This window comes from Zea mays, chromosome 7, assembly GCF_902167145.1.
Source record: "Zea mays cultivar B73 chromosome 7, Zm-B73-REFERENCE-NAM-5.0, whole genome shotgun sequence".
In the NCBI taxonomy this organism is placed as follows: domain Eukaryota; kingdom Viridiplantae; phylum Streptophyta; class Magnoliopsida; order Poales; family Poaceae; genus Zea; species Zea mays.
The window spans coordinates 1459362-1473623 of NC_050102.1; the positions used below are offsets into that span (position 1 = coordinate 1459362).

The 14262-nt window shown below is 46.4% G+C and overlaps 2 protein-coding genes across 15 annotated transcripts; one reads left to right on the plus strand and one right to left on the minus strand.

Moving 5' to 3' along the window:
* Window positions 1-4003: 4003 nt before the first annotated feature.
* Window positions 4004-5424, plus strand: LOC100274039 (uncharacterized). The gene is made up of 2 exons (NM_001148421.2): window positions 4004-4592; window positions 4689-5424. The coding sequence occupies exons 1-2, from the start codon at window positions 4409-4411 to the stop codon at window positions 5090-5092; spliced, it is 588 nt and encodes a 195-aa protein (NP_001141893.1). The 5' UTR covers window positions 4004-4408; the 3' UTR covers window positions 5093-5424.
* Window positions 5425-6310: 886 nt separating this feature from the next.
* On the minus strand, window positions 6311-11702 carry LOC100280358 (uncharacterized). 14 transcript variants are annotated; one of them, XM_020540480.3, is made up of 12 exons: window positions 11471-11675; window positions 11189-11260; window positions 9724-9901; window positions 8980-9083; window positions 8472-8572; window positions 8338-8404; window positions 8149-8248; window positions 7384-7497; window positions 7175-7312; window positions 6969-7053; window positions 6832-6878; window positions 6311-6722 (listed from the first exon to the last, which is right to left on the minus strand). In XM_020540480.3, the coding sequence occupies exons 3-12, from the start codon at window positions 9805-9807 to the stop codon at window positions 6552-6554; spliced, it is 1011 nt and encodes a 336-aa protein (XP_020396069.1). In that variant the 5' UTR covers window positions 9808-9901; window positions 11189-11260; window positions 11471-11675; the 3' UTR covers window positions 6311-6551. The 14 variants fall into 14 exon arrangements, with proteins under 14 accessions (XP_020396069.1, XP_035816450.1, XP_035816443.1 ...); XM_035960557.1 differs by having other exon boundaries at window positions 8472-8579; XM_035960550.1 differs by having other exon boundaries at window positions 11189-11702.
* Window positions 11703-14262: the final 2560 nt, after the last annotated feature.

The following is a 14262-nucleotide window of genomic DNA, read 5'->3' on the forward strand; positions in this document are numbered from 1 at the left end:
CCGAGAAAGGCTGGTCCCCTTGCAAAAAAGTGCGACGAAAGCCTCCAAGCGAGTGCTAACACTCCCTTCGAGGCTCGGGGGCTACTGTCGGGGACCATAATTAGGGGTACCCTCAAGACGCCTAATTCTTAGCTGGTAACCCCCATCAGCATAAAGCTGCAGAGGCCTGATGTGTGCGATTAAGTCAGGGATCAGTCCATACGAGCGACTCGATCACGCCTCGCCCGAGCCTAGCCTCGGGCAAGGGCAGCCGACCCCGAGGGGTTTCCGTCTCGCCCGAGGCCCCCCTTTTTAACGGCGGACGCATCTCCGGCTCGCCCGAGGCTTTGCCTTCGCTAAGAAGCAACCCTGACTAAATCGCCGCGCCGACCGACCGAGTCGCAGGAGCATTTAATGCAAAGGTGGCCTGACACCTTTATCCTGACGCGCGCCCCCCGGCAGAGCCGAAGTGACCGCCGTCACTTCGCCGCTCCACTGACCGGTCTGACAGAAGGACAACGCCGCCTGCACCACTCCGACTGCAGTGCCACTTGACAGAGTGAGACTGACATGCAGTCAGGCCTTGCCAAAGGCGCCATAGGAAACTCCGCTCCGCCCGACCCAGGGCTCGGACTCGGGCTAGGCCCCGGAAGACGGCGAACTCCGCTCCGCCCGACCTAGGGCTCGGACTCGGGCTCAGCCCCGAAAGACGGCGAACTCCGCTCCGCCCGACCCAGGGCTCGGACTCAGGCTCAGCCCCGGAAGACGGCGAACTCCGCTCCGCCCGACCCAGGGCTCGGACTCGGGCTCAGCCCCGGAAGACGGCGAACTCCGCTCCGCCCGACCCAGGGCTCGGACTTGGGCTCAGCCCCGGAAGACGGCGAACTTCGCTCCGCCCGACCCAGGGCTCGGACTCGGGCTAAGACCCGGAAGACGGCGAACTCCGCTCCGCCCGACCCAGGGCTCGGACTCGGGCTAAGACCTGGAAGACGACGAACTCCGCTTCGCCCGACCCCAGGGCTCGGACACCGCCCTGGCCTCTGCCGACGACCTCCGCCTCGCCCGACCCAGGGGCTCGGACTCGGCCTCGGCCATGGAAGACAGACTCGACCTCGGCTTCGGAGGAGCCTCCACGTCGCCCGACCTAGGGCACAGGCCCGCCACGTCAACAGGAAGCGCCATCATCACCCTACCCCGAGCCGACTCGGGCCGCAGAGAACAAGACCGGTGTCCCATCTGGCTAGCTCCGCCAGATAGGCAATGATGGCGCCCCGCTAGCCCTGTGACGACGGCGGCTCTCAGCTCCCTTACGGAAGCAGGGGGACGTCAGCAAGGACCCAACCGCTCCGACAGCTGTCCCTCCGCCAGGCTCCGTTGCTCCTCCGACAGCCACGACATCACACCAGCAGGGTGCCAAGACCTCTCCGGCTGCCACATTGGCATGTACTTAGGGCGCTAGCTCTCCCCCCCCGCTAGACACGTAGCACTCTGCTACACCCCCATTGTACACCTGGATCCTCTCCTTACGCCTATAAAAGGAAGGACCAGGGCATTCTTAGAGAAGGTTGGCCGCGCGGGGACGAGGACGGGACAGGCGCTCTCTTGGGGCCGCTCGCTTCCCTCACCCGCGTGGATGCTTGTAACCCCCTACTGCAAGCGCACCCGACCTGGGCGCGGGACGAACACGAAGGCCGCGGGATTTCCACCTCTCTCACGCCCGTCTCCGGCCACGCGCTCGACCCATCTGGGCTGAGGCATGCGGCACTCACTCGTCGGCTTAGGGACCCCCCGGTCTCGAAACGCCGACACAATGGGTCCCTATAGTCAGCGAAGAACCAAGTGTGCGCGCGATAAGCGGCTGCCAGCGGGCCCCGCACGTCAGCCGGCCACGCGCGTGGTGGAAGGGGAAACGGGCTGCGCGGGGGTTAATGTCCAGATGGGCCGCACCAAGAGGTTGGGGATGGGCTGCGAGGGAGTTGGGCCCAAAACGAGGTTTTCCTAATTTCCTTCTCTTTTCTTTTTCTTTTTTATTTCCCCTTTTGTTTTCTCTTTTTCATTTCCAATTCTAGTATTTGAATTCAAATTTATTTTGCAGCATAATTTGTTCTCAAATTAAGTACTCATCTTGAACATACTAGTGTGGAATTTATTTTGTATTCTATAGTATTTCCTCTTTCCTTCTCTATTTCAAACCCTAATTCTCCATTTAGGATTAAAACTTCATCTCAAGTCATTGCTTTATTTCTACTAGCATTATTATTGTTATTTTGTCACAATATGCACACAAAAGAAAATCCGAGCATGATGCATGATTTATTTGAGTAGTGTTCTTTTATTAATTATTTATCTGTGTAAGTGAGGTGTCCACATGAAATGATGGATAGAGATGACACACACATATCTATAAAGGAATGTAATTTCTTCTTTTAGATTTTTCTTACAAAGTGGGTATTACATCTCACTTGCTCCGTTCAAAGGTGGCTGCATGAGATAAGATAAGACACTTTTCCGTATATATATGTTTGCTTTTTGCTATTACATCACTGACTGGTCGCAACAATGTCATTTGTAGGAAGGAGAAGAAATGATTTTTGCTTGCACTGGTATATTTGTTGACTTCAATGGCTCCACCTCAAGGATTTGGACTTGAGCAAGTTTGGTTAGAACTTGTGCTGTCGCTGATGACTTTAAGGTCGGTACGTACTGCAGACAGTTTGTTTGTTTGAGATAATGGTTAATTATCACTTTCTTATTTGAAATAAAGAAAGCAGTCTCGACTGCAAAGGACCTTATTGTTTTCTCGAAGCGTAGCATGAATACATCCGATTTAGTGTTGGGCTGTCTCTCATAATGGGCCAGCCAGCCCATGTCGATTCGGAGGGTAGTGGACGTCCAAGATCTGCGAAACTGCTTGCCCTGATACAACCCTGCTCGGTCACTTTTAGACTGACTGCAGCGGTCGACGCTACCGCCACCTCCCCTTGTATGTCGGCTGTAGGGGCACCCTATGGCCGCAGCGGTGCTCCCTACAGCGCCCCCTACGTGTCGGTCCTCTTCTCTCTCCCCCCAGATCTAGCGTGTCACTGTTTATCACCCTAAACACTGTGCTGTGGGTCCACGAGTAATTGTTAGTAGATAAAAAATTGATAGTTGATATAGAAAATGATATTTTATAGTGGTAGTGGTGTATAGGGAGAGTATTTAGAGGGAACAGCTGCGGGAGATGAAAAAATAGGGGGGAAATTTAGAGGTAACGGTTGTTGATAGCCTTATTTACACTTTGGTCCGACGAGTTCACGTGAGAGGGAGAGGGAGAGGGAGAGAGAGAGAGAGAGAGAGGGAGGGAGGGACAACGAACGCAAGTGAGGCCGGTGTGTTTTCTTTGCTTGCTCTGCTGTAAATTAGACCTGGCAACAAGTTGCTGCTGCCCGTGAGCAAAGCAAAAAAGAAAGCATAGCATGCAGTAGATCGTCGAGGGGGAAAGAAGGCAAAGGCGCACTTGCACACTTTGCTGCTAAACTCCAGTGGCATTGTCGGAAACAAAGGGGCATATGACTCGGCCTCTCCTCGCTCACCTCACATCACATGCAATGCAAAGCTATGATTTTTTATAGTTAATTGCTAACAGCAACCAAGCATGTATGACTTTTGAGTTTACAGCCTGTTCATTCCGGCTTTAATCATCGGCTTCTGTTTTTTTCTATAGTGTTTTGTCTCTATCGATTGTAGCTATAATAACAATCGGAGATAAATTTAATCCATCCGGCTTTTGTTTTTTCTATAGTATTGGGGATGGTAGCTATAGTAGCAGTCCGAGACGAAGACGAGTTGTAGTGCCACCTGCTAGGAGTCACAACCACCAACCATGCCTTCATTTTTATTTTCTTTCTTCCATGTGGAATTAATAAATCAAAAGGAAGGAATGCATGCGTTTGGGTACGGTTAGGTTTCTTGCTTCTGAAACACTCCACGGCTGGCTTAGAATAAATGAGCAAACCGTGGATCAAAAAAAGGCCAGCTGTATGATTAAGGGAACTGGAAGGAAGAAAGGCCTTGCGTTGTTCATGAACACTAGTAGTATTACTAGATATACAGACAATGATAGATGGTGCTCAATTGACTGACTGTGCCAAATCATGCATGAATAATTACTGCACACGCCAGTCTCCTCCTGACTGCCTCTGCTTCTGGAGGGTTCTTGGCAATATACAAGCAAGCAAGCAAGCAGAGAGAGAGGTCACCAGCTTTTAGCTCGTCGTGACTTGTCTGCACTGCTGTCCGTCGGTTCGTCCCCACTCACCAGACCCAGGCCACCACCACCAATACCCCACTCCAATTACTAGCTCAGACCTCTTCCTCCAGGTCCAGGCTCCAGCTAGCTGCAAGCTCATCCGTCTCTGTCGATCAGCAAGAGGCCGGGGTCAGAGGAATGGCGGCGACGTCGCGGCTGGCGCTGGCCCTCCTGCTGGCCGCCTTGGTGGCGGCGTGGCAGCTGCCGGCGGCGGCGGTGGCGGCCAACTACACGGTGGGCGACGAGAAGGGGTGGAACCCGGACGTGGACTACACGGCGTGGGTGAAGAAGCACAAGCCGTTCTACAAGGGAGACTGGCTCAGTAAGCGAACGACAACTTCTTCTTGCTGTTCCTATCATGTCCGGTCCGCCGTATTATTGCAATAACAACGCTCCTCCTCCCGGACTGTCGTCGCAGTCTTCGAGTACCAGAACGGGCGGTCGGACGTGGTGCAGGTGGACGAGGTCGGCTACGACAACTGCGACAAGGCCAACGCGCTGAGCAGCTACAGCAAGGGCCACACCTACGCCTTCCAGCTCAAGGACGCCAAGGACTACTACTTCATCTGCAGCTACGGCTACTGCTACAACGGCATGAAGCTCCACGTCACAGCAAAGTCATCATCCTCATCCTCCTCTTCCTCGTCCGGATCTGACTCCTCCTCCTCCTCCTCTGACGACGACTCTTCCTCCCCCTCGCCGCCCGCCAAGAAGTCCAAGGCCAAGACCAGCGCCGCGCCGCCACCGTCACTCCTCGCTGCCACGCCCATGGCTGCCGCCGCCGCCGCCGCCGCTGCTCTGCTCCTCAACAGGATGCTCTGATCTGGTCTGGTCTGGTCTGCTCTGCGTATGTAGTCACGTCACGTGGCTCCAGATCTTGCTTGGGCGCTGATGAGCTACACTACACTACACTAGTTTTTTTCTTCTGCTTTTAGTTTTTTTCCCCCTCACCACTTGAGATTGGGGAGGCATCTTCTGCTTCTAGCTTGCTTGCTGCTTCTTGAATTGCGTGACTGTTATTGGTTGGTTCTTGCTTCCATTATTTTGCCTTTTTCTTTCTTTCTTTCTTGCTTCCAGCTTGTTGTTGATGCAGTTTTTTTTTCAAGAGACAAGATTAGTATAATGTCAAGTGTGAATGAAGAGCTCTATTTATTTATCTACTCCGCTCTCTTTTCTTTTTGGTTCATGATTAGCCGCATCGCATGATAACGGCATTGATGAGCTAGCAGAGTTGCATCCAGCAGCAGATGCATGTGGATGCCATGTGCCCGCTGCTGCTTTGTTTACAGCTGAATGCCATGTGCACCGACACCCGCCACATACGGTTGGTTCCACCACCATTTTGTCGCTACTCCAACGACTCGCCTTATTTTTTACACCGCCATTCCAACAAATTTCAAGTCATTTTACCTCCCCTGGCCCTGGGTATTCAGATTGAGCCTGCCACTACAGTATGACAACCCCAATACTGTACATTACATTCTAGCACTAGGTGCTTTCAACAAAATCGGATCACATGTCACGGTCACACCCAACAACCTTTCAGATTTTGGCGCCAAAAACAAACCAAACATCTAAAAAATGTCTCCTTTTGGCTATTTCCAGGATCTGGCGTGACATTGATAGGGATACCAACCAAACTGGCAGCATTTCAAACACATCTTTTTTTCACAAAAAAAACCCAAATCGACCCCATCCTATCAATAGCTGGTTGGATTGTACTGCCTCCATTTTCTTTTATTTAACATATGATAGTTTAATTTTACAGTAACAAACGTCAAATAAAAAAAACCGGAGGCAGTACCAATGTAGATGAACTATGTGAACTGTTCATGTGTATACATATTGTGGCCACTACTTACCAACACCATGAGAATTGGTTAATTATTGGGTCACCGCCCTGCTAATAGGTGTGAGCACATGTTGTTAGGCTGTCCGTGTGTTGTCTGACGGCCGCTCACGCTTTCCTAACTACTACACTATACTAGAACTACTAGTTCGTCGTGTATATATATATATAAAAGAAACATTCACACAGCCGCAAATAAGAGAGCTGTATTTTCTTTATATCTTTCTTTGAAAAAGTAACCAATTAACTGCACAGTTCATGTTCACTACAGAAACAACGCGCAGCGTTGCCGCAAGACCACAATCGTTGCAATAGTAGCTTACCGGGCCATCAGGAACAGATCACAAACTCAATTGGTACAAGATGCTCCGCTATGCTTTCTTGTTCCTCCTTCGCGTCAACCGGCCACACGGCATGCAAATCGGTCCAAGCCTACAGGGACGAGCTGGACCTGGTGTTGGTGTGGCTGATGGTGAAGGACTCCAGCTTGGACAAATCCGGCACCCAGCAGGACAGCTCCGACGTTCCTGTCACGAACATCAAGGATCCTGGAGACCACCTTACCCGCGGCGGTTTCACATCTGTGCTTTCCCAGCATGCAACCTGATGACCCAAAAAGTTACCATACCTCAGCCAAACAGATGTGTGGTAGTATATAACATCATCATAATAATAATATACGCTGCTTCGGTATCAATATCACACACTGCACCTTTCCGCTCTCAACGTTCCAAGCATAGACACTACCATCACCGGAGCCTGCAAGAGAGAAGACGATAACACATCGCTAACCGTACAACAATATAAGATGGGCGAAGGGCGGGCGCGCGATAAGGAATGGTTTCTAACCAGATACGATATGGTTTCCCTCGGGACAGAACGATGCCTCCAGTGTCGAATTGGTTAATATTGGCTTCGCGCGAAACGATGCAATCTGAACGGACGAACAATCGGCACAATCAAACAAAAAAAAACAAAACATAAGAACCACATTTTACTACAACTAGTATGTGCATGAGCATGATACAAAACTGGTCGGCTGTAAGTATGCTTACGCTGTTGCCTTCAAAAGAATCTAGCACATGAACACGCCCAGCTTTAGTGGTTAACAGAATCCGCCTGCCATCACCGCTGAACTGTACGACATGGGCTTCCGAATCATCAGTGCCGACAGAGAAGGTCGCAAAAGGCCCCTACGCACATAACAAGTCAGATAAAGGCCAAACCAAGTAACCAACCCACGCCAGCGTTCAATCACAACTACCATTCCGAATTTCCGAATATCAAACATCTTTATGCGGCCACCATAGGCGACAGCAAATACCATGCCCTGGGCGTCGTACGAAACTGTAGGCCTCCTTTGCGCGCGCAGTAAGCCCTGGAAAAAAAAACATGACATGATTTTGCAAGTCACCAGCAATATATGGCAATGCCGACAAATGCTAAATGATCCCTCTCTCCATCTAAAACACGGACAGGACTCTAATGTGATACTTTTGACTTGAAAATACTGTGAAAACTGGTCAACAAATTTCCATTACAAATCCAGTAACATCTGCCTTGTGTGCTCAATCTACACGCATTTATATATGTTTATTACGGTCAAAGCCCAAAAAAGGTTTAAGCACAAAAATAATCCTACAATACGACTTATATTCTTAACTTGACGAAGTAGATGTTATGGATTTCAGTTAAACAAGAGGACCAAACCCAAGATACTCCATCTGTTTTTACTTTTACAGGAATGTCCTCAATTCAATATCCATTTTCTTTTTTTGCTTTTACAAAAAAAAATGCAGTACACAACAAGGTTTTTAATGATTCAGCTGTATGTAACAATGATACATTATGGGTTCCAACTTGCAAGTGATTTGGTTCAACAGGGAACAAGTAATAAGAAATAAGAAATCCAAAATAGCCTTCCTCATCGAAAGCTTTATTTCATTAAGTTGGTCCTAAACAGGTAGTAAACCAGAATCTGGAGTTTATCTCTCATGTCACATAGCTGTGTGCACCGTCATTAGTTTACCTGCGGTTTTTCAGCCCGATGGTCCCATAAGAGAATGGTACGATCAAGCGAACATGAGAGAAAGTTTTCTTTTCCAGAGCAAAGTGCGATGCAGACAACCCTGGACAAGGCAAAGCACATTAGCATCCCCCACTTGTATTAGTGTAGAGGACATTTAACTATAATTTATTGTAAGATGTTGTGGCATACCTATCAAGGTGACCTTTATAATATCTAATAAACCGGTTATCATTCATTGAGAGCAGACGCAGAGATTCTGCATTATTAATTCTTCTCAGTACATGACATAAATCAGTTTTAAGTTGACACCATACAGGACTTACCATCCCAGCCATTGTTCGATGAATATAAGACAATAGATGGGTTATCAGTGAAGCACACAAGTCCAACCCCATATTTTTTGCTATTAATAGTATTCAAACACCTGAAAACTTACATGAGTGAAAAAAACCAATACATTTCACAAAGAAAGGAATAGTTTAGAGTGAAAAAAATAAAATGACTACAAAAAGATACTGGTTCATTGCCATAAATGAAAGTTTCTTGTGTACTGTGTAGAATACTGAAGTTGAACATATGTTTCAAATATTAGTCACTCAAGTAAACTGATAAAGATACTATATAAGGATTTGCATCAGTGCAGTATTGTTGTTATGAAACTGAAAATGAAGACTAAATTCTACAGAACATCAGTGAACATGCCAACTAGACAAAACAACTACTGAACTACTAGAATGTAAGAATTTGCATCTTTTATGACAATTTTTTTTAAAATACTAACCCTATTTACTCAAATATAAAATTTCAAAGACAGTAATGATCCGCACTCACACTGCATCTTGGGTATCGTATAAACGGATTGATTCATCATCGCTAGCTGTCACGAGATAGTTGGTAGCCTTGCTGTGAAAGTCCATAGAACAAATTCTGCCATTCTGAAATAGAATTATGATACACCAAAAGAGTCAGATGAGTACAGTGTGCCTAGGTATGTCAATGCATATTGAGCAGTTCTCTAAATAGAGATATTCATTTGAAAGGGATGCAACAAAGATATAAGTCAAACAAGTCTTTCAAGTCATAAAAACACACCATGGAATCATTTTTATGTTTTTTTTAAAAAATGGTTACACCCATTACGATGAGACACTTGGGTGCTCACGTCACAGTAATCCATGCCAGGCTAATTGAAAATGTAATACTCGTCACATGGTAGCAAGAGCACATTATTCTATTCATTTTGCGCTCTGGCATATACATAATCATATCAAGAAAATTGCCAGTAAAAGAACATGAACCCCAATCCCACCACAGTATATGGTAACACGATAAATAACAACTTAATCCCTTTAGGCAATATATAGGAACCAATGCACCTTCCAAGCCCTTGCATTCACATTGAAGCAGCAGTCTAAACTGAACTCCCTCAATAAAACGAAGTAAATTTAATAAGAAAAGCAAGTAAACTCAAGTATCAACTTAGCAGTGATTTCTCTATAAAAAGAAATGTTAGACCCTAGGGGTGTAGAATAATTTAATTTCCATGGGTAATTTGGGAGAAGAACAAAGGCTTACATAGCCTTGAAAGACCAACCCTATCTTCATGCTCTTGACCACCTCATCAGTGATCTCCATGCTCACCCTAGGTGGACTTGTCATGGCAGCAACCAGCAAACCCTCCAAAAAGCTTTATGACAATAAGCAGCGACTAGTCAATCAGGTACCAGGGATATGGCCTTGGCAACTGAAGAACCTAATGAAACCATAGATGGATGGATTCGGATCAGTAGCGGCACAGAAATTCATGATAAAGCAGACTGAGAATCCAACCATGAGAAGAACTGGATACGTCCAATCAAAGAAAGGAATTATCACCAATAAAAAAACGAAGAAATCAAGGTCGGGATCGGGATGGATGGATTCAGATTTGTAGATGTAAGCGAATCCGCAACAAAATGAGTGGGAATCCAACTCTAAGAAGAACAAAATCCATCCAAGCAAAGGAAGGAGTGCTCACCAGCAGAAGGACCAGCACCAGCCAATCCAGGCCAGGATGGATGTATCTCTCCTCAACTAGGCCGAAGGAGCAGTGGCGCTGTGGCGGCGTGAGGAGCGGGTGGAAGAGAGAAAGCGAGGGACTAGCGGGCATCTGCTTGGCTACAGCAGCATAGGGTTCTCGAGGGCTATTTGGTTTGGATCCCCGCAAGCCTTCACAAGTTTGGCAACACCAAAGAAATTTTGCTAGCATTTTGATAGCTACCAAAATTGGTGTGTACAATGCTATCAGTAAGCTGTCCACCAGTTCATTTGCGCATGGAAGCCATTTGCCTGCCAAAAATATTGGCTGCGCAAATGGACAGAGTACTGGTGCAGTGGTGCTACCAAATCAGCAGCATTAAATGTTGAACTCGTGGATCATCTGGCTTCAAAGGATCACACATAAACCGTGCACCAGTTTGGGGACCATTGTCACTACTGACTTCCCTGCTATGAAATCTAAAAAAGAAAATGTCCCACTTACTATATACTAGTAAAGAAACATTGGATGATAATTGAGTCCTACATGTCGAAATCACAAACGCAGCAAGCTTTGGCATCATTGGCTCATTGCTGTCCAAACACCATTATTTTCTTCAAGTTTGGCATCACCAAAGTATGACAGGGATGACACGTGTCTCGGTTCATGGCAATAATGATAGGCTTCGAAGGAGAAATTCGGGAGGAACTGGAAAGAGAGAGTGACTGAGTTTGATAATTATTTGGGAGCAGGGGAACCGAAGCAGCATTTAGCATGTTCTGGCTGTTCAATGTTCAAGCTGTACTATGTTCTACCCCCATAGGATTTAACTATATATGCGTCCGTTAAGAATGTGACGTGTTGAAATGCCTTTTTTTTAGCAAATGACAGAAATTTATCATTGCTGAAAATTTAACGTTCCTTGACCCGATGGCGATTTCGCCACTTATTGGGCAGCAACAAGGCTATTTTGTCCATGGTCAAGCATATGAATTGGACTGGAGAAGAAAACAGGCTACTCACGTAGTCTCGGCAGTCTCTTAAGCATCTCGTTCGTGATCTCCATGCTCAACCCTTGGGCCAGGTGCCGGCCGACTGCCGACCCAGTAAACGGCACGGGTGAACACATGTACACCCGATGTTTTTTTGCAAAAAGAAAAAGGGAAAAAAAAAGAGAGCAAAGTTAGTGGACACAATACTACATACACCACATTTGTAGTTTGGAACAAATCCGAATAAAACAAACAGTTAGGGTTTGGTGCTAGGCTTCGTAGAGCAGGAAGGGAAGAGATGGGGCGGTCGTACATGGTGGTGGTGGTGTGTTAGTCGACGGCGAAGGGCCCCGCGAAGCACATGGAGGCTGGAGCGTAGGGCGGCGCGGCGGTCGTCGAGCCGTCGCCGAGGGAGAGAGAACGCGGGGCGGGGTGAACGGCGCCACGGCGGTGGAGGCGGGCTGTCCGCCGTTGTTTTTCCTGAGCCGTGCTTTTCATGGCCCTTCCTTTTCTCCACGCAATTGTTTTTCTAGTTTGGTGCATTTTATACATATTCCTCCGTGTTCCAAATCCCAGTAGTTTAGGAATTGTAGGATCTAAAATCATCTTTTTATCCAAAATTAAATAAGAAGAAGATTCCAGTCTCTTCAATCTCTTTCAAATTTGTGGCTCCTAATTCCTAAACTAGCACTAAGGCTGTCTTCTTTGCCGGACCGAACTTTTTACAATTTAGCCTCTTTTTAGAAAAAAAATTCACATTTAAACCCTTGGTCAAACCGACGGCTAGCACGGCTTGATTGAGGCTAGCACAAGCTGACACACCTACGAGCCGTCACACCAAGCCATCATATTTAAACATGGAAACAATTTTTAATACTCCCTCCGTTTCTTTTTATTAGTCGCTTGCACTATCCAGTGACTAATAAAAAGAAACGGAGAGAGTATAAGACATGGATGCTGCAGCAAGGCAAAGCGTGCCGACTCATCAAATCACGGGTGACACATGGGTGCTGCACCAAGGCAAGGCAGCAAGCAAAAAGATACACCTGCACGTCATCTAGTCTACGCACACTGCCACTCGTATTTTTGTGGATGTCAATCAAACTAGAACAAGCGGCGCCCCCCCCCCCCCACACTGAAAAATATAAATACATAATTGTACACGCTATAATCAAATTAAATAGAGGAGGTACTAAATCTCAAATCAAATTTGTTTAGTTCAGAGAGAAAGAAAACAGATATTCAACATAACATAGAACATAGATAGCTCGAAAATAATTCACATTAAAGTTGTAGCACCGCACTTAAACGTGCACCATAGCATGACGTTGAGGCTTGTTTCAGCTGGAAACTGGTCCAAAATAAAATTATATGATCCAAGTTTACGTCTAGTCGATATAGTGGGGAACAGGCACCCAAACCAGAGGTATTTACAAGGTACCTAGAGCCAACTCTTGGCCGACATAATCCAGACAGCTAGGCACAAACATTACGCAACTACAAGTGCAGAGCCATTTCATCTACTAAAGCCAGCTGAACAATCCATCCACAAAAGCGATAAATAGAGGTGACCAAGATGTACATCCATAAAAGGCAAGACATCATTTGTGACGTGTTCAGACTGCAGATTTGTCAAGGCTGGAAACAAATATAAGAATGTGAGTATAAAGTTCCATAATATTATGCGCTGGGTCTTTGAAGTTAATGTTATACCAAAGAAAGATATTAAGCACATGTATACAACCTCGAGGCTAAACAAACAGGGTCTTGATCGCAAACCAATAGCTTTAGGCAGTTTACTGAGGCAAGAAAGATATGATTATGCAGCTGCCTATAGAGGAAGCTGTTCACTAGCTAAGTACTTTTGGCTCTGCCCAGAGCTATATCCAGCAAAGAGCTATATTCAGCAAAGAGCTATATGCAACTGCTATAGCGTGATCGAGATTTAGTACCTAGAATGAACGTGTGCAAAGCAACAAACCTTTTTAGTCGTGATTGATCCGCGACATCTAAGATATTGCAACATGTGTAAATTTCTAGGGCAACAAAAAATGTTTTGGCAAGAGTTGGTTGTCAGACATTCTTTAACGCGCCATTATTTTTTTGAACTATCATGAAACTTGTTTTGCTGAAAGACTGGAAACTATTGAATATATAAGCTCTTTTTTAATAATAGTCTACAGAAATTATTATATTAAGTTTTTTCATTAGAATTGCTGGTCCAGTGTGCAGAGCACGTGAGAATTACAAATCAGTACTGTTTAGCATGTCAATTGTCATTGGCTCTATGTTCGTTTAATCATGACAAGTGGATGTTGGGAGCGTTTTGTTCTTACAAGTTGACTTATCTAAAACTACATTGACTCGGGCATATTCATACATAGGTAGAGGAAAAGCTAAGCCGCACTGTGGAGAAGCTGCAACAGCAGCTCATGGAGGAACAGAACGCAAGGCTGGCAAAGGGCTATATTCAGCAAAGCCTGAGCTCAATACCTGCACTTCCACAAGAAAGGCCACTCAACACAACCGCAAGAACCCCCCAAGCTGCAGGAATTCCCCAATGAAGCTCTCAAAGCTACAGATCCCCAAGCCAACTCAAGAACCCGGCGGACAGACACCAAGAAACTGGACAATTCGGAGAGGCTAGGTATCCCCGCACAGCCCTCAAGGATCAGGAAAACCCTGAGCTCTAGCACAAAAGCATATAATCGAGAGGAGACCAGCCAATCATTAGGGTCATAACAGCACCCATGGGAACGAAAAAGGATCGGTTGCACCCACCGAGGGAACAAAAGCCTAGATTTTCAAATTGGTTTCTAAGACACATTTTATTTGTATTAGAGACCAAAAGGAACTCGAAAGGAGCTTTTGCTAGCTTCTGTGGGATCCAAAAAGTTAATGCACAAGATATCCCATAGAAGCCAGTTTTTCAAATCAAAGGCCTAGACAAACAGGACTGGGTGTATTTTCTAAAGCTAGACAACAGTCACCATCTCTCTCCTCACACCAACTGCGTATATCGGCAAAAGGGCACATTAGGTTGCAGAGTAATGATCTGGAGATCGAGTGTTGCAAACTTTAGCCAAGTCTGGTGAAAATTAGGTT